General features: G+C 51.3%; 1 protein-coding gene across 1 annotated transcript; it reads right to left on the reverse strand.

Moving 5' to 3' along the window:
• Positions 1-410: 410 nt before the first annotated feature.
• Positions 411-12943, reverse strand: Gsk3a (glycogen synthase kinase 3 alpha). The gene is made up of 11 exons (XM_042668104.1): positions 12373-12943; positions 10529-10716; positions 7138-7221; positions 6883-6993; positions 5032-5162; positions 4834-4940; positions 3548-3645; positions 3326-3421; positions 2571-2757; positions 2132-2224; positions 411-1082 (listed from the first exon to the last, which is right to left on the reverse strand). Exons 1-11 carry the CDS (start codon positions 12653-12655, stop codon positions 1009-1011), a joined length of 1452 nt encoding a protein of 483 aa, XP_042524038.1. The 5' UTR covers positions 12656-12943; the 3' UTR covers positions 411-1008.
• Positions 12944-17526: the final 4583 nt, after the last annotated feature.

Below are 17526 nucleotides of genomic sequence, written 5' to 3' on the forward strand. Positions count from 1 at the left end.
CACCTGTATCTCCCAACTGGGAATCTGCAAGTCTGGATGGTTTCCCCAGGACCAGCCCTGTGTTCCAGTCTTGACTCTGCTATTTAAGTTCTATTTAAGGCCTCAACCCCTCCCATCCCCAACCCTCCCACTGCTCTGGGGGTACGCATACCCCCTCCCTAAGCAGTAGATGATTTATACATTGTCACAGGTGGGCTCTGTGCAGGCCTTTACCATGCTCAGGCTCCATAGGAGAGCAGCAGAGGGGAGCACTCAGGTGCCAAGTTAGACCTGGAGTCAGGGCCAGACCTCAGGTCTCCCAGTGTTCCCCTGCCTGAAATACAACTCATTCCTCACCCCTGCAGCCCTCTCCAACCCAACACCTCTTCACCCCGGGGTGGGGAGGGGGAGACAGGCAGCCAGGCAGGAAGCAGGTTTTCATGCCAATAATTTATTGAACGGCGGTCTGTACACAGGCAAACCTTACTGTGGAAACTAAGACACCAGGGGTTCTCCCCACTCCCCTGGCCCTCCAGGGTGGGGAGAGGAGGGAGAAGGCCTTGGGAGCAGAGGACAGAAGGGGAGATACAGCTGTAGGCAAAGGGGGCAGGTTGGATGGTGCGAATTGACGTTTTCTTTAAGAAAAAAATTATAACAATCTATTTACACCCAGGGGGCCAGGGAAGAGGAGATGGGCTGGGCTTGGTCTATTTACAAGGGACACTGGAGGGAAAGAGGTGGAGGCCTGGGGTGAAGGGAGGGAACCGAGGGGGTAGGAGGTCTTCATTACCCCCAATCCCCATCCTTCTTTCCTTCTCTTCCCTCCCCAAAACCAGTTAAAATCCTCTTAAAGAGCCCACCAGAAGTGAGGCTGGTAAGGGAGGGACTAGAGGTGGGGATAGGGACTCATTTGCCTCTGCCTCTAGTCTAGGGGCCCAGCCAGGGAAGGAGCTTGATGGGCTATGGCCCCCCCTTCCCAGCCCCACTTGGGGCTCCCAGATGGATGTGGAAGGGTAATTGGTGGGGCCCTCAGGAAGAGTTACTGAGGGCAGGTGCAGTTTCAGCCGACTGCCAGTCTGGGCTGGTCTGAGTCTCGGTTAAAGCTGAAGGAAGGGGAGGGAAAAAGTGGACAATTAGCCTTGGCCTTCAGAAGTCACTCCACCCCACTCCACCCCTGGCAAAAGTAGGATCTCCTGTAATACTGCAATGAAAGTTGGAAACTGTCACTTAGGTCCCAGGTTGCAAACTCAGATGCCAAAGGGCTAGCCTAAGGATGCAATAGCTCAAACAAAGTAAGTAAGAAGGGGCTTGGGCAGCTGGATACAGCTTCCAGCTGGAGGAAGAACAGACTTGCTGCTGCCCAGTCTGATTTTCTTCCCCCAAAAGAAACAGGAAAATTGATTTTTTTTTTTTTTTGTTTTTTACCTAAAATGGCACAATTTTCAAGCGTGGGCAACTCTATTTGGTCAAGCCAAGCATAAACAGATTTCTTTGGTTTTGTAGTTAGCATTTAAATACCAACATATGCAGCCAGGCACCAGTGGCTCACGCCTGTAATCCTAACTACTCAGGAGGCTAAGATCTGAGGATCACAGTTCAAAACCAGCCCAGGCAGGAAAGTCTGTGAGACTCCAATTAACCACCAGAAAACTGGAAGTGGCTCTGTGGCTCAAGTTAAGTGCTTGCCTTGAGCTGAAGAGCTGAGGGACAGCACCCAGGCCCAGAGATCAAGCCCCATGACCAACAAGGAAAAAAAAAAATGCAATACTGCCCTGACACTGTTGCAAATTTTGCCAGCAATATGTCAAGATTTCAGTTTAAACTCAGAGCTAGTGGCTCACACCTGTAATCCTAGCTACTCAGGAGGCTGAGATCTGAGGATCATGGGTTGAAGCCCACCCAGGTAGAAAAGTGTGAAACTCTAATCTCCAACTAACAGCAAAAAAAAAAAAAAAGTAGAAGTGAAGGGTATGGCTAATGTGGTAAAGTGCCAGAGTGCCAGCCTTGAGCTCAAGCTCTGATACTGGCACCAAAACCAAAAGTTAACAGATTAAAATACCTACAGGAAATTCCAGGATTGAACCACACAGCTCATTCCCCTCCCCAAATTCAGAAGGGCTGCTTTAACCTTCAACCAATGGTCCCCACTTACCTTGTGAGGATGGGGTGAGGGAAGTAGGGCCAGGTGGGGACCTCAACTGAGGAGGGATGAGAATGGCATTGAGAGACGGTTGGATGGACAGTTCTAGAGAGGAATTGACATGTGCAGTCAGGGGGAAGGCAGGCTGGCTGGAAACCCAGTTATGATTACTCAGGGGCATCTAACAACCAAGCTGTAAGGCTAGTTGATGGGCACTTTTAGGTAGACTCTAAGTGTAAAACTGGGAAGAGCCTAGCACCCCGCAGATCACAGTGCTGCTTCAGCAGCTTCAACTGCTCCCAGGTGGGGGGGGGGGGGGGGGGGAGACATCTTCCTATGCCCTAGGCCTGCCTGTACCCACTCAGCTCCCACCTCCAGTACCAAGCCTCTCCTCTGTCAATCCCTTTGTGACTGCCACACCCACTCCACAGGTGCCAACCTGTGCACTCACCACCAGGACTGAAGTTGAAGAGGGGGGGAAGCGGGCGGTTATTGGGGAGCTGGGTTCCCATACACCGCAGTTCGTCAAAGAAGCTGTGGGCACAGGCCTCGAGTGGGGAGAGCCTCGAGGATGGAGTATACTCTAACAGGCTGGAGCACAGCACAATGGCCTCTGGGGGCGTCCGAGATTTGAACACCTGAGGGGAGGGTCATTAAAATGAGCAGCTTTCTCATACTGGCAACAGTGCACTTCACCTCCACCCTTCCTACCAAAGCCCACCTGCTAAATAAGGAAACTGATGTCAGTGGGCAACTGATCCAGGTCCCCTGACTGTATGAACCCTACTGTGAGCCTCAGTTTCCCTGTTACAAAATTAGCAATCTTCCATTTACCCATGGGTCCGCAACTTCTAAAATTTCTTGTGTTTTTTTTTTTTTGTTGTTGTTGGTTGTGGGGCCTGAACTCTGGGCCTGAGCACTGTCCCTCAGTGTTTCAGCTCAAGGCTAGCACTCTATCACTTGAGCCATAGTGCCATTTCCGCCTTTGTCTGCTTATGTGGTGCTGAGGAATCGAACCCAGGACCTCATGCATGCAAGGCTAGCAATCTAAAACTGAGCTACCTTCCCAGCCCAAATTCCTTAAGTTTTTAAACCAGAAGGAAGCTACTGGCTGGCTCCCTGTGTAACTTCAAACCCTCTCACGCCATGATTGTGAAGCCAGGTTCCTTTTTGGCCATGCAGTCTGAGTCCCTAGCTAGGCTTTACCTTTGTCCAAGGGTGGGCTTTAATCTGTGGGAACTTGAACTCTGTGTAGTTGGGGTTCATCTCTCGGATTTGTTCCCGGGTTGGTGTTCCTAGGACCTGCAGAGAGAGGGGGATCTGAGACAAGGGCCCTATCCCTCAGCTCTCCAACACATACACACACACACCCTCACACACACACCCCTTCCCCCCACACACACACACCCTCGCCGGCTCTGCCCTCACCTTAATGATTTCCACCAGCTGGTCCACCCCGCTGTCCCCAGGGAAGATGGGCTGCCCAAGGAGGAGCTCAGCTAGTACGCAGCCAGCTGACCACACATCTGCAAGGGAACAGATGTTCAGGACTAGGCATGCAGGGGCCCACAAGCCCGTCCTCTTGCAAATACCTCTGTTCCTCTTGGTTATCCTGAGGCATCAGGAGCCCCATTTTCTCAGGTCACAGAGGAAGCACCTAGCCCAAGGTCACGCATAAGCCCACACTAGAGCCCAGCTTAGCAGGTGTCTTGGTTTACCTTGCTTCCAGTGCCCATCAAGACCCCAGTGAACACTTTCTTTGCCTCTAGACTCAAAGAACAGACCAAATGAGGCCCAAATGCCAACAGATACCAACATGTCCTCTTGGACGCTGGGAGGGAAGGCTAAGGGGCATGCAAAGCCTTAAACGCTGAGGGGGATGCAAAGCCTTAAATCCTGAACTGCCCTTTTTCCCCATCTCCCAACCTCTTCCCTTCCTAGGGGAAAGGCTGTAACCTGGCCTTCTCCTCACTACTCTTCAAGGTGCAAGGATGCACTGAAGGAGCACACTGCCGATCTCGTTCAAGCTCAGTCTCTCACTTGATACTCTTTCAGCTTCCCCTCAGGCCTGGAAGGTGGCACTGTCACTCTCATCGACAGAGGAGAGCACAGGCTCTGGGAGCAGGCCACACCTCTGGGTTGGCAAAGCCTTGCCTGCCAGTTGCCCCAAGGTCACCACCAGCCCTTCCCCTCCTGCTGAGAACAGAGGTCCATCTGGGAGGTTCCAGAACTGGATGGACTCTCAAGTCAGGTCAGCCTTCAAAGACCAAGCCCTGCCCATCCCAGCAGTGCAATGGTGGGCAAGTGGACTCATGGCTCCAGGCCTTGGGTCCTTTTGACAGCTCATCTAAAATGAGATGCCATACATCAGCCTTCCAAGCTTGTGGGGATCAGGTAGATAAAGCTTTGCTGGGCATCAGTGGCTCCCACCTATTATCCTCACTACTCACAAGGCTGAGACCTGAGGATCTCAGTTCAAAGCCAGCCTAGGCAGGAAAGTCAGTGAGGCTCTTATCTCTAATCACCAAAAAGCCAGAAGTGGAGTTGTGGCTCAGGTGGTAGAGTGTTAAATTCTGGGACAACACCCAGTCCCTGAGTTCAAGCCCCAGGACTGGCAAACAAAACAATAAAAAGCTTTTGTCACAAAGCCTAGCACACAATTTTAAACCTGCCAAGACTGTCATCCATCCCCAACCCCACCCTCCATCACAAACCGATGGATGAGGTGTAATCAGTGGCTCCAAAGATCAGCTCTGGGGCACGGTAGTAGCGAGAGCAGATGTAGGACACATTAGGCTCCCCACGTACCAACTGCTTTGCACTGAGGAAAGAGATAGGAGAAGGTAAGCACAGACCAAAGGTCAGGGGACCCTCACCCCTTCACCACCCCTCACACCCCGGTTCAGGCCTACCTGCCAAAATCGCAGAGTTTAAGGACAGCAGTATCGGGATCCACTAGCAGGTTCTGGGGCTTGATATCACGGTGACACACACCCTGGGAGTGGATGTAGGCCAAGCTCCGGAAGAGCTGGTACATGTATACCTGGAGCAAGAGGGGACGGCTGAACTGCACCCAGCCCAACCACATGGCCAACTGCTGGCCCAGTAACCAACCTCAGCCTGAAGAACCCTCCTAGCCACTCCCCCTACCAACTACCCCACAGTGCTTGAGCTTTAAGGACTTTGTTTTCACAGACCACTGGGTCCTACTCCCCTTTTCTGATTCTGGGACTACAGGTCAGAGCATTGAGCCCTGCTGCACTGATCCTGGTCTAGGCCCACACTCAACTTCTGCCACTGCTATAGTAGAAGCCTGAGAAGTAAGACAGGCAGAGGAGGTATGCCCCTTCCCTCTCACCATAAGCCACTGGTTCTTAGGAACTCAACCTCTTTCATCAGACAAACTAGCCATGAGCCAGCCCCTTTCTCCAGCTGTTTTCCTGCCAGTGCCTCACTAGTACCCAAGTGCCCAGACAACAGGACCTTGATCTTGGAGTTTGGTCACTGCTGCTGCCCCTAAGACACACCAGTGCCTGACACATGCTAACCACCCCTGGCTTCACCACACACAGGCAACTTGTGAGACCCCTTCCTCCTTCATCCCACTCTGTCAGCAATGCTGCTTCCTGTCCGGGTACGTGTTCTCTCAGTAGCATTTCTTGATCTTTCTCACTCTTAAACCAGGCTATGCTGGGAGCTGCCTGCTTCCAGAACCCTGTCTAGTATGGGTGTAGCTTATTGCTTTCATAGCTTCCTGTAATAGGAGTGCCTGTCCACCACACTGGCGAAGCCTCTGGACTGCACTGGGCAGTCTGCACAGGCAGATACCATGCAGCTCTGCCTAGCCAAAGAATGTCCTCTTGGGAAGGGAGGTCCAGCAGCCCCCACACATACTAGAGCCTGTGTCAACGTCATCTTGTCCAGGTGCCAGGGTGCTTAAAGAACACCAGGGCAAGCCGGGCGCTGGTGGCTCACGCCTGTAATCCTAGCTACTCAGGAGGCTGAGATCTGAGAATCGCGGTTCAAAGCCAGCTCGGGCAGGAGAGACCGTGAGACTCCTATCTCCAATAAACCACCAGAAAACTGGAAGTGGCGCTGTAGCTCAAGTGGTAGAGCGCTCGCCTTGAGCTGAAGAGCTGAGGGACAGCGCCCAGGCCCAGAGTTCAAGCCCCACGACCGACAAAAAAAAAAAAAAAAAAAGAACACCAGGGCTTGAGCAAACTCTAGCAAAAGAATCCACCTGCCTCCTAATGCCACAGGTGTCATGGCCTCTGTCCTTCCTGCTACTTGTAGACTTTTCTTTCACTGGCTTGTCCACTTAAGACATCTCCTGAGAAGCTGCAACACCCAGGGCCAGGTGAGGGAAATGTGATGCAGATGGTGCAGGAAGACGCACACCCAGCTCTGCAGTGTGAATGCCAACCTTCCTTCCCACTCACCCCCAAACAAGGCTCCAAAGGCCTGGATTCTGATCTCGGAAGCTGGATCTCAACATTTTTGGTCCCTGTTCGTCCCAGTAGTGCTACTGGGGTCCTGGAGGGCCAGGCGCCTTCCAACCCCCACAGATCCCTGGCAGATCTGCCTTCCTAACACAACCTTTGCCTTGCTTCACCTTCCCGCATTCAGTGAACTCCACCTAGGGACTGCAAGGGCAAGGGAGCCTCCCAAACCAACAAAAACTGGGAGGATAAGAACCGCCCCCACTCCCCCCGCAAAAAAAAAAAAAAAGAGGGTTCTGGAGCTCCAATAGCCTGCCTGCCTACCTTGACGTAGATGATGGGGATAGTCAACTTGGCCTTGGTAAAATGGCGGGCCACCCGGTATACTGTCTCAGGCACATATTCCAGCACCAGGTTTAAGTACAGCTCATCTTTCTGTAGACAGCAAAGGAGAGGTATGAGGTCTTGTGAGGGAAGAGTGAGGAGGGGGAAGGGCAGGTGTGAGGGGGACAGTAAGGACTGGACCTGGGGGGTAAAAGCAGACAGGAAAATGGAGCTACACATGCCTCAAGGTCTCACCTTCTCCCCACTGGAGTAGAAAAAGTACCGCAGCCTCACAATATTGCAGTGGTCCAGCTTCCGCATAATCTGCAGCTCTCGGTTCTTGAGGGCAAAGGAAGAGTCTCAACGAAACAACCAACCCTCTGCCTCCCCCCTACAGGCAGCCTGCTGGTCCTCCTCCCATGGCTACCAGCAGGGCAGGCAGCTGCTCCATGGCCCTAAACCCTGCAGAAGCACACACCCACACCCATTGTTTCTCCCCCCAAGCCCCTTCCTTCCTCTCACATACACAAACTGGAAGTCTATGGATTAGTTAATCCCAGGTCACAGATGTGTCCTCTTCAACTCAGGCTTTTAGTTTTCCAACTTGGACTGGAGGCATGGCTCAAGCGATAGAATACCTGCCTAGCAAGTGCAAGGGCAAGTTCATATTCCAGTGCAAGAACAAAGAAAAAAGAAAGGAAAGAAAAAGCCAGGCCCTGGTGACTTGCACCTATAATCCTAGCTAGTTAAGAGGCTGAGATCTGAGGATGGAGACTCAAAGCCAGCCTACACAGAAAAGGCCATGAGATTCTTATCTGCAATTAACCACCTCAAATCAGAAGTGGAGCTGTGGTGCAAAGTGGGAGAGCCCTAGCCTTGAGCAAAAGGGACAGTGTCCAGGCTCTGAGTTCAAGCCCCACAAGCACCACAAGCACCACCACCACCACCACCACCAAAACAAAACAAAAAAAGAAAGGGGGGCTGGGAAGGTGCATGCATGAGGCCCTGGGTTCGATTCCTCAGCACCACATAAGCAAAAAGAAAAAAGCCGGAAGTGGTGCTGTGACTCAAGTGGTAGAGCGCTAGCCTTGAGCTGAAGAGCTGAGGGACAGCGCCCAGGCCCAGAGTTCAGGCCCCATGACCGGACCCAAAAAAAAAAAGGAAGAAAGGAAGGACAGATAATTGCAACCAGGCCCAGAGTTCAAGCCCCATGGCTGACAAAAAAAAAGTAAAATTAAGAGCCAAGTACCAGGGACTAGGAATGTGGCTTAGTGATAGAGTGCTTGCCTAGCATGCATGAAGCCCTGGGTTCAATTCCTCAGCATCACATACACAGAAAAGGCCAGAAGTGGTGCTGTGGTTCAAATGATAGTGCTAGCCTTGAGCAAAAGAAGCTCAGAGACAGTGCCCAGGCCCTGAGTTCAAGCCCCAGGACGGGGGTGGGGGGTGGGGGGGGCGGGAGAGCCAGGTACCAGTGGCTCACACCTGTAATCCTAGCTACTCAGGAGGCTGAGATCTGAGGATTGCTGTTGTTCAAAACCAGCCCAGTAAGAAAGTCCTTAAGACTCTTATCTCCAATAAACTATTCAGAAAAGGCCAGAAGTGGTGCTGTGACTCAACTGGTACAGCACTAGCCTTAAGCCAAAGAAGCACAGGGACGGTTCCCAGGCTGAGTTCAAGCCCCAAGACCAGCATAAAATAAATAATTACAAATTTAAAAATAAAAGTGATGGCTGGAAAGATGACTCAGTGGTAAAGTGCTTGCCTTGCATGCATGAGGCCCTGGGTTTGATTCCTCAGCACCACATAAGCAAAAAGAAAAAAGCTGGAAGTGGCACTGTGGCTTAAGTGGTAGAGCGCTAGCCTTGAGCTGAAGAGTTGAGGGACAGCGCTCAGGCCCAAAGTTCAGGCCCCACAACCAGACCCAAAATAAATAAATAAATAAATAAATAAATGTGAAATTAAGGCCAGGCACTGGTAACTCATGCCTATAATGGTAGCTACTTAGGAGGCTTGAGATCTGAGTATGTAGTTCAAAGCCAGCCCAGACAGGAAAGGCCATGAGACACATCTCCAATTAACTGCCTAAAAAGCAGAAGTGGAACTGCAGTAGAGCACTAGCTTTGAGCAAAAGAAGCTCAGGGACAGTGCCCAGGCCCTAAGTTCAAGCCCTTCAACCAAAAACAACAACAAAAGAAAGACAAGGAAGGAAGGATAGACAATTTCAACTCATTGCTGACATTTAAAAGTGAAATTAAGAGCCAAGCGCCAGTGGCGCACACCTGTAATCCTAGCTACTCAGGAGGCTGAGATCTGAGGATTGCTGTTTGAAACCAGTCGGGGTAAGAAAGTCCATGTGACTCATCTCCAATTAACTACCAAAAAGCTGGAAGTGGAGTTATCACTCAAATGGTAGAACACTAACCTTGAACCTCCGCCTCCCCCCCACCCCCCGCCCCGCCCCAGCCAAAAAAAAAGCTTAAGATAGCATCCAGGCCCTGAGTTCAAGCCCCATCACTGGCACATAAACAAACAAACAAATAAATGTAATAATATTTCAAGATGAAGTAGTTACAGCTGGGCATTACCTGGAATCTTAATTACTCAGAAAGCTGAGGATCCCAGTTCAAAGCTAGCCCAGGCAGCTATATCTGAGTCTTATCTCCTATTAACCAACTTCTCTTGAAAAATCAGATGAGATGTCCCATAAGGCCCACTACTGTACTTGGCACAGGCAGCAAGAGACCAGCAGTAGCCATCTAATTCACTATGGTCCCCACCACTCTTACTAGTACTGCTTCTCCTGAATGCATCTGGGAATTTGAATTTTAGCTTAGAACCTAAATCCCAGATTCCTGCCTTGTAATCCTCATGCCTCAGCATTCTCTCCATTCTCTGTTCTCTTCTGGCCCTCAGGACTTCTGCTCTCAGATCTCTCTCATTTCTAAAACTCAACTCTGAGTTCTGGCTGCCACTCTGAAGATCCTTTGGTCCAACAGTTCTCACTGCCCAGACCCAGGCCTGACCTAGGTCCTGCTCTCCCATATGCAGACTCCAATTATTCCTCTACTTCCACTTCCTCAGGTAGTTCCCTGAGCCTCTACTAGTTCACAGGGCACCTCTGCTTAAGTGGAAAAGGATACCCTTTCTTCAGGAGACAGAGCCCCACACCAAAACAAGTATTTTAGTGAGCACCATGGCAGGCTGGATTCCATCCTGCATTGGCCAAACATCTGGGGTAGAAGTACAACCTTTAGGGCCTGGAGCACCAGCTTCCCCAATCTCTTTTCCCCCTCTGGAAGAACTGTAACCAAGTGGATGAGGTGGAGAGCTTGGGAATCAAACAGGCTAGCTTCTACTACTACATGGAATGCTAACAACACAAATTTCATGTCTGCTTACTTACAATAGGAATAATACCACCACCACAGAGAACCTTCAGGCAAATTAAACAAGAACATGTCAATCACTTACTTGAGCAAATGACCAATAAATGTCAGCTTTTGGCTCTCCTTGAAATTTACATTTGCCATCACTTGTTCCCTTCCATTTGGTCCCCTCTGAAACCCCAGGCTCCAGCTCTCTTGCTGGGCACTTCTTTAGCCACACCCAGTCCCCAAACCTCATCTTCATTCCCGAAAGCTACCTTGAACCTCTTGTCCTGGAGAACCTTCTTGATGGCCACCAGTTCCCTTGTCTCTGCCAGCCGTGCCTGGTACACAACCCCAAACGAGCCATTGCCAATCACTTTGATGTCTGTGTATGCCACCTCCTGGGTGCGCTCTGGGCCTTGGCCTAAGGTGGCTACCACTGTGGTCACCTTCCCGCTGTCACCTGGGGAACAAAGAGGACACTCAATCCACTGGCCTTTGCCCTCTGGCCACCACCCTCTCCAGGGCTATGGGGAGGGAGGGAAAGTATTGTAAAAAGCTCATGGGGGATGGAGGTATGGCTCAGTGATAGAGCACCTGCTTAGCAGGCATAAGGCTGGATTCTCAACACAGCAAAATATAAAATGAACAATAAAACTTTCAGGAGCTTATTTCTTCCTGCTCATCGCTTCTGAACTTACACCTTCCAGTGACATAAGGTTTTCCTCAAGGAAACTTGAGTCCTGCTTTTTCCCAAATGAGAGAACACTGATACCCAGACTTGTCACTTAAGGATTAACAATCCTAATTTCCACTTTTAGAGAGCAAGTCACTGGTCCCTCAGGTGACACTGGAGGATACCAACATCCTCAGGTGTTGAGTCCATACGCTCTGGGCACAAGTCCTCTAGACTTTTCTGTACTAGTAGGCAAAACCAACTGTCACTCAAGGGAGAGTCCACCTGAAATGCTCCTTCACTGGTTCAACACTGGCCTTCCTCAAAGCCTGGTAGGGTCAGCATTTCTAGTACCCTCACCATTACTACTTTGCCTTAGAAAAGAACCTGTATGGTCCAGAGCAGCACCAACCCTGAGAATGGAGAGTCTAATTGCTGTCCTAAAAGCTCCAGTTTCCACTTCCTGCTCTCCAAACAGCAGCAAACCTTGGTACCATTCCCAAAGTATGGTGACCCCTTTTCTTTGGGAAACTGATAGACCAAGTCCACTTCAAGGGGCCAATGACACCTTCTTTTGAATAAAGATATTCTTATAGAGCTTTTAGGTCCTTTCCCAGCCCCCCCGCCTCCCTTTTAGAGCCAATAACACAATTCCCCACAACGATTGGAGGTATAACCTCAGATCCATATTCTACACGAAGTTAGGACCCACTCCCATTTTACTTTTGCTATAAGAGTTTTTTCAAGCCATGGGGTTTTTTTTGTTGTTGTTGTTCATTTTTGTTGTTTGTTTTTAAAGAGCAGTGACAACTGACTAGGTCAGTTTATTCTTACGTCTAAGCAGCAGTAACTACTAATTTCCACAACTGGATGTACAGCTTTACATATTTTGGGTGGGTAATGTCAGGCCTTGTATTTTAAACCTGACCCTGTTCCTTGGGGACACGGTAACCCCAAATTCTTACTTCTAAGAGGTACTTCGTCCAAATGTCCATCTTCTGGAGAAAAGCAAGTGAAGATTCCCCGTTTTTGTTTTGTTGTTGTTGTTGTTTTTTTGGGGGGTGGCAATCCTATTCTTGGTCTTGGTCTTTTAGGGAACAATAATTCTAGATCCTCATTCACAGGTGACGCTGACCTCTGATCTGATCCTGCTATGTAATGGATGGCAATGTCAAATCTCTTGTTTTGAAGGTTTAAGGACCCAAGACTCTGGTATTGGAAGAATGGGGACCTGTGACCCCTGTTTTTCTGAGTGGTAGGAATTCTGCTCCTAAAACTCCAAGTGATGATAAACCACTAAACTCCTTTCTCTGGCAGGCAGAGAAGTCAGCTCGGTTTGGGGGAAGCACGGTGACCTCGAACTCCTATCTGGGGATAGGAAAGACGTTTGAAAGGCTTGGAGAACCCGGACCACCACCCCACACAGGCACCCCCGGTACTCACGGCCCAGCTTCACTCCGGGCGGCGGGAAGCTGGTGCCCGCGCCAGGGCCGCCGCTGCCACCTCCGCCGCTGCTGCTGGGGCCACCCCCAGAACTCGAGGCTCCCACGCCCCCACCCATAGCCCCGACTGACGCCTTTCCGCCGCCGGTGCCGCCTGGGCCAGAGGCCGAGCCCCCGGGGCCGCCGCCGCCACCTCCGCCTCCGCCGCCCGGTTCAGCGAACGAGCTGGTCCGCGCCCGGCCCGAGCCCCCAGGGCCGCCTCCCGAAGGCCCGCCGCCGCTCATGGCGCCGAGCGCTGGCCCAGGACGCGGGGCTCGGGCTGCCCGGGCTGCCTCAGCCGCAGCCGCCGCCGCCTCCCCCGGGCTCTGGCCTCTTCCAGGCCGCGCCGCTCGGGCTCCGGCTCCGGCCCAGCGCCCGCCGCGGGGCACGCCGGGAGATGCAGTCCGCCTGCCGTCCGCGCCGCCGTCACCGCCCTCGACACGCAAGGAGGCCCGCGTGGTACGCCGGGAAATGGAGTCCGCAGTGGCTTCAGAGTAGAGGTAGGGGGTCAGGAGATGACGGTCTCTCTGCAAGTCGAGAAATAGAGTCCTGGGTAATCTGCCAACCGATTGGTGCAGAAGGCAAGCCCTGGAGGATTTTGAAAACAGTCAACCTCCACGACAGCAACTCAGAGCCTCTAGCGGTACCTCAGAAATGAAGTGCCGGCCGCGCCATCCCCGAGCTGAGTAGGCCTGATGCACGCCGGGAAACGGAGTCCAGTCAGTTCTCTTAGCCTCTAGGCAATGGGTGACTCCCAGAGCCAGATGCGCTCTGGGAAATTGAGTCCGCGCCGGTCAACCCGCAGATCTTGGTCCGTGAGGCAAGCCGGGAAATGAAGTCGGTGCCACACCCTCCCCCGCATTGCAGGTGTAAAGCGTTTTCCAAAGCACGCCGGGAAATGGAGTCCCAAATGTAGTCTTGAAACCCCATGAGTAGATACGAGGGTTCTAGAGATAGACCAGGAAATGGAGTAGGCATCACGTTCTCTGGCCTTGTACACCGAACCGCAGTGCCTGCTGGGAACTGTAGTGGACACCAAGGTTGTTCCACTGAGATCTTAATGCCTTCTGGGAAGTGAAGTTCAAGGCAGCCTCCGAGTTGATGAACAGGCGGGATTGACTAGACGCCCGAAGCATGTTGGGAATATTTTAAAGCTGATCCTGACCCTTTGTGAGACCAGGATCAGAAGCTTCCTGGGAGGTGGAATGTAGTCGAGTGCTACCGGGGATTGTGGGACAAAGGGTAAGGACGGTAGTTCCCTAGAGGAACTGGAAAATGTCTCAGTCCCTCCTCTTTCACCCTCCAAGTTGGTCGGTGACCCCTGGGAAAAGACGTCTAAGTACCTTTGAATTCCATGTGACCACAAATCAGGAGGGGGTAGATGGGGTGGGAAACAAAAGTTTCTAGTGGAGTATCCCAGAATTTGCCTTCAAATAGTCTACTTTTCTTTTTCCTATCAATATAGGCAGCACTATGAGGCAAAAATGAGCACCAAAAGAATGAAAGAGTACCGTCTGCAGCTTTAGGGCTTTCGTTTGTTGTTGTTGATTTGTTGCATCTGCCCGTTTTGGGAGACCAAATGAAATAAGTCGGTTTCAAGAAGTAGCCTCTGGGTTTTGTGCGCTCATTTTATCTTTTTAGTACCCGGAAAGATAACAGCCTCAGAGGATCGTGGGAAACAGAGTTCTTGCGTGTTTGTCCCTCCAGTCCGACGAAGGGTAGGAAATGGGGATTCTATACTTCACTTTTAATTCGAACCTGTGTTCATACTAACTGATCTGGCTTTCCTGAGGACCTAAAGAAAGTTCAGTCGGCTCGGTCTGTTTTTGATTGCAAGACAGTGGACGCAAAACCGCAACAGATTTAGCACTGAAGCCTTCTCGGACTACATTACCCAGAAGGCAAAGCGCAAGTTCTTCCGCTTCCTCCGCAAAGCCTGTGAACAAGCCTCCCTCCTTCTTCCTTCCCCCCACCCCCGCCGCGGGTGTTTCTGGGATTTGTAGTTGTCTAACCAAATGGTGGCTGCTGCCCTCTAACGGCAGCTCGGAACTTAAGAGTAAAAATTTTAATTCAAGCTTCAAAGCGCAGAAAATTCCGAAGGGGGTCAAGAAGGTTCTCAAGGACATTAGAGAGGGGCAGAATAAGACCCAGCTAATTAACCTCCAGAAAGTGTAGGGCATGCACAGTGGACAATCCTCTGAGGAGTTTGGGTCTTTGGGAGTATGAGGGTGATGATGTGAGAATCTGGGCTTTTTGTTGTTGGGTGGGCTTGGCTTTTTTTTGTAAGTGGTAAGAACATTTGTGGAGGAGTACTAGGGCCTAATAATGTCTTCAGGGACAGAGTCCACGAAGAGGTCTTTAATGAGTTATGGACACCTGAGACATCTGGACCAGTGGAGAATTCTGAGGTAATTTAGGATAGCTGTCAAACGACTATAGGCGACTGAAAGGGTCTCTTGAGGGATCTGAATGGGGTGAGAGATGGCTGAGAAACACCAGGAAGGGCTTTGCCCAAAGGACCTGTGCAGGTGCTGGGGTTGGGGGCCATGTTTGGTTGCAAATGAGATCTCTGGTGGGGTGAATTAATGTGGAAGATGCCCTATGGAGAAATCTATGAAAGATTTTCTTCTTGGACAGCAAGACTCTCAGAAACTAGGATCATAGGTGTCTTGCAGAAATATTTCAGGTCTGCTAATGGGAGTTCAGTAAGCTATTCAATATTAAGGGAAAACACTGGTGTTCTCTAGGCCAAACGCCACCTGCAACATCCCACACATCCAGAATCTGGGGCAACAAGCTTGGTTGGACCGTGTAGTCTGACCTGGAGCTGAGCCTTTGGGAGTCATGTGATTAGAGGTATTTGGAAAGCTAAGGTACTGAAGCTACTAGACAGGAACCTGTTTCCCTCCAGCCAGCCAGGACTTTCTCCTTATCTCCCTTTCTCCATCACTCTACCAGCAACTCAGTCGCATCTTTGTTGCCAGGAGATCTGCCTCATCCCAACTTCCCAAAATAGCCCAGTGGTCCCCACCCTAGGGAATAGCTTACATCACCCAGGAGAGGGAGCAGTTGCCCATAGCAAGCCACAGGAGCCTCGTTTTCCAGCCAGTTCCTCAGCCCTGGATCCTCTCTTTACTGCCAAGTGACAACGTCATCTGGGACCACCCACCCTGGGCTGGCAAGAACTGAAGTTTTAAGTGTGTAATGGGTAGCAGTTGCCCGTCAACATTCTTTCCCCCTCAGGGTTACACAGGGTGGGGTTTCATGGTAAAGCCAGTCCAACAAGCCCCTAGCCTGCTGCATCTCCAAACAGCTGCATGGCCTGAGGGAAACCCCTTCACCTCACTGGGCCTCAGGCACCTCACCTGCACTGCAGGTCCTGGCTTATCTCTCTGGGTAATCCCAGCCTGAATTCTTCCCGCTTTGCTCCTCTCAAGACTCAAGTCTCCAATCTGAGCTTCTAGATTTATGAGGCTGGCTCTAAGATTCTGTAATTCTGAAACCCCTAATCTGGATCCAACCATCTTGAATGCAGGGGAGAGAAAAAAGAAATCACTTGCTCAAAGAATGTCATACAACTGGGTTCTTTCTTAATTGAGCTGGTGGCCATTCCTTGTTGAATGCTTAAAGGCCTGTCAAACCATACTACCTACGAGGTGGAAGCCAGCCCTTGTCATTTGCTGGCTGGGAATGGTAGCCTAGTTGAACCAAAAAAGACCACCATTATTTGCAAAGTATTTAAAGAGATACTGCAGGCTTTGTCCCAAAGGACTCACAGCTTAATTCCAAGCACCCAAATGAGTGGGCAGGGTGTTAAAGGCAGCACAAAAAAAAAAAAAAAAAAGCAGCTGGGTGCTGGTGGCTCACGACTGTAATCTCAGGAGGCTGAGATCTGAGGATGGCAGTTCAAAGCCAGCCCAGGCAGGAAAGACTGTGAGATTCCTATCTCCAATAAACCACCAGAGAAACTGGAAGTGGTGCTGTGGCTCAAGTGGTAGAGCTGAGGGACAGTGCCCAGGCCCAGAGTTCAAGCCCCATGACCAACAAAAAAAGTCTTGAACTTCACAGGGCCACGAGGGGGGGGGGGGATCAGAACAGGTGAGAGAAAAGCTTCAGGCACTCAAGAACTAAGCAGTTTGGGGGTGGATAAGTGAAAGTTCCAAAGGCAGACAGAGCCTCCTGGCCTAAAAGTCCAGGGCCACAGTAAGCCAGAGACCTTAATCACCCAGCTCTGAGGTCTGTGACACCCAAGTGCAGCAGACAATAGTTCCCCAAGGCCTGGATTGAAACCATCCAGACAGGGTTAGGCCCTCTGGCCACAAAGTGAGGGGAGGGACGGTCTAGACCTGTCCAAACTGGCTCCACCCAGCATCTAGGACAGCTCACAGCAGGGAAAGGTCCAAAATTTTATTGTTTGAATACATTCTCCGGCAGCCCCCTACTTCCCTCCCCCACCCTCCAGCCCCAATACAGAATAAGGCTTGACCACAGCCCCCACAGCCCACCCCAGGGGCCCCAAGCTGGGAGGCAGGGGGCGCTTCCAGTTTGGTTTCAGGGCACTCCCCTTCCCGTAAGCCTCCACCTGTCTGCCCTGTGGGCCAGTCCTAGGAGCAGCTGGGGGTCGGGTGGGGGGGGGGGTGAAGGGATGGGACTGGGGCTGGGGTTGGGAGTGGGAGAGCAGGCACTTATAGAGATTTGTGGCCCATGGGTGGTAACCCCCTCACCCTCCACCATTCCCCCCCACCCTACCCCATCCCTGTACATGGGATTTTTGGTTCATCATAAAATGGTCCCTCCCTCCTCTGCTGCAGCCTTGTGGCGTATGAGAAACCCAGGCACTCACAGCCCCTGGAAGGGGCAAGGAAGGCAGGGTTGGGGGGTGGGGGGGAGGTATAGGGAACAGAGGAATGGACTGGGGGGAGGGGAAGCTTCCAAGGCAGAGAACAGGGAGGGAGACAAGGCTTTACTTCCTAAGATTGTAATTTAAAAAAAAAAAAAAAAAAAAGTTCCTGGGTGTTAAGGCCAAAGCCTGGTTCAAAAAGAAATTCCCAGAATGGAGGTCACCCCCCCTCCCCCCCTTCCTCCCCCCCATCACCATCACTTTGCCCAGAGCTCA

Source organism: Dipodomys spectabilis, unplaced genomic scaffold (genome assembly GCF_019054845.1).
Source record: "Dipodomys spectabilis isolate Male_0828 unplaced genomic scaffold, ASM1905484v1 ptg000422l, whole genome shotgun sequence".
NCBI lineage: Eukaryota > Metazoa > Chordata > Mammalia > Rodentia > Heteromyidae > Dipodomys > Dipodomys spectabilis.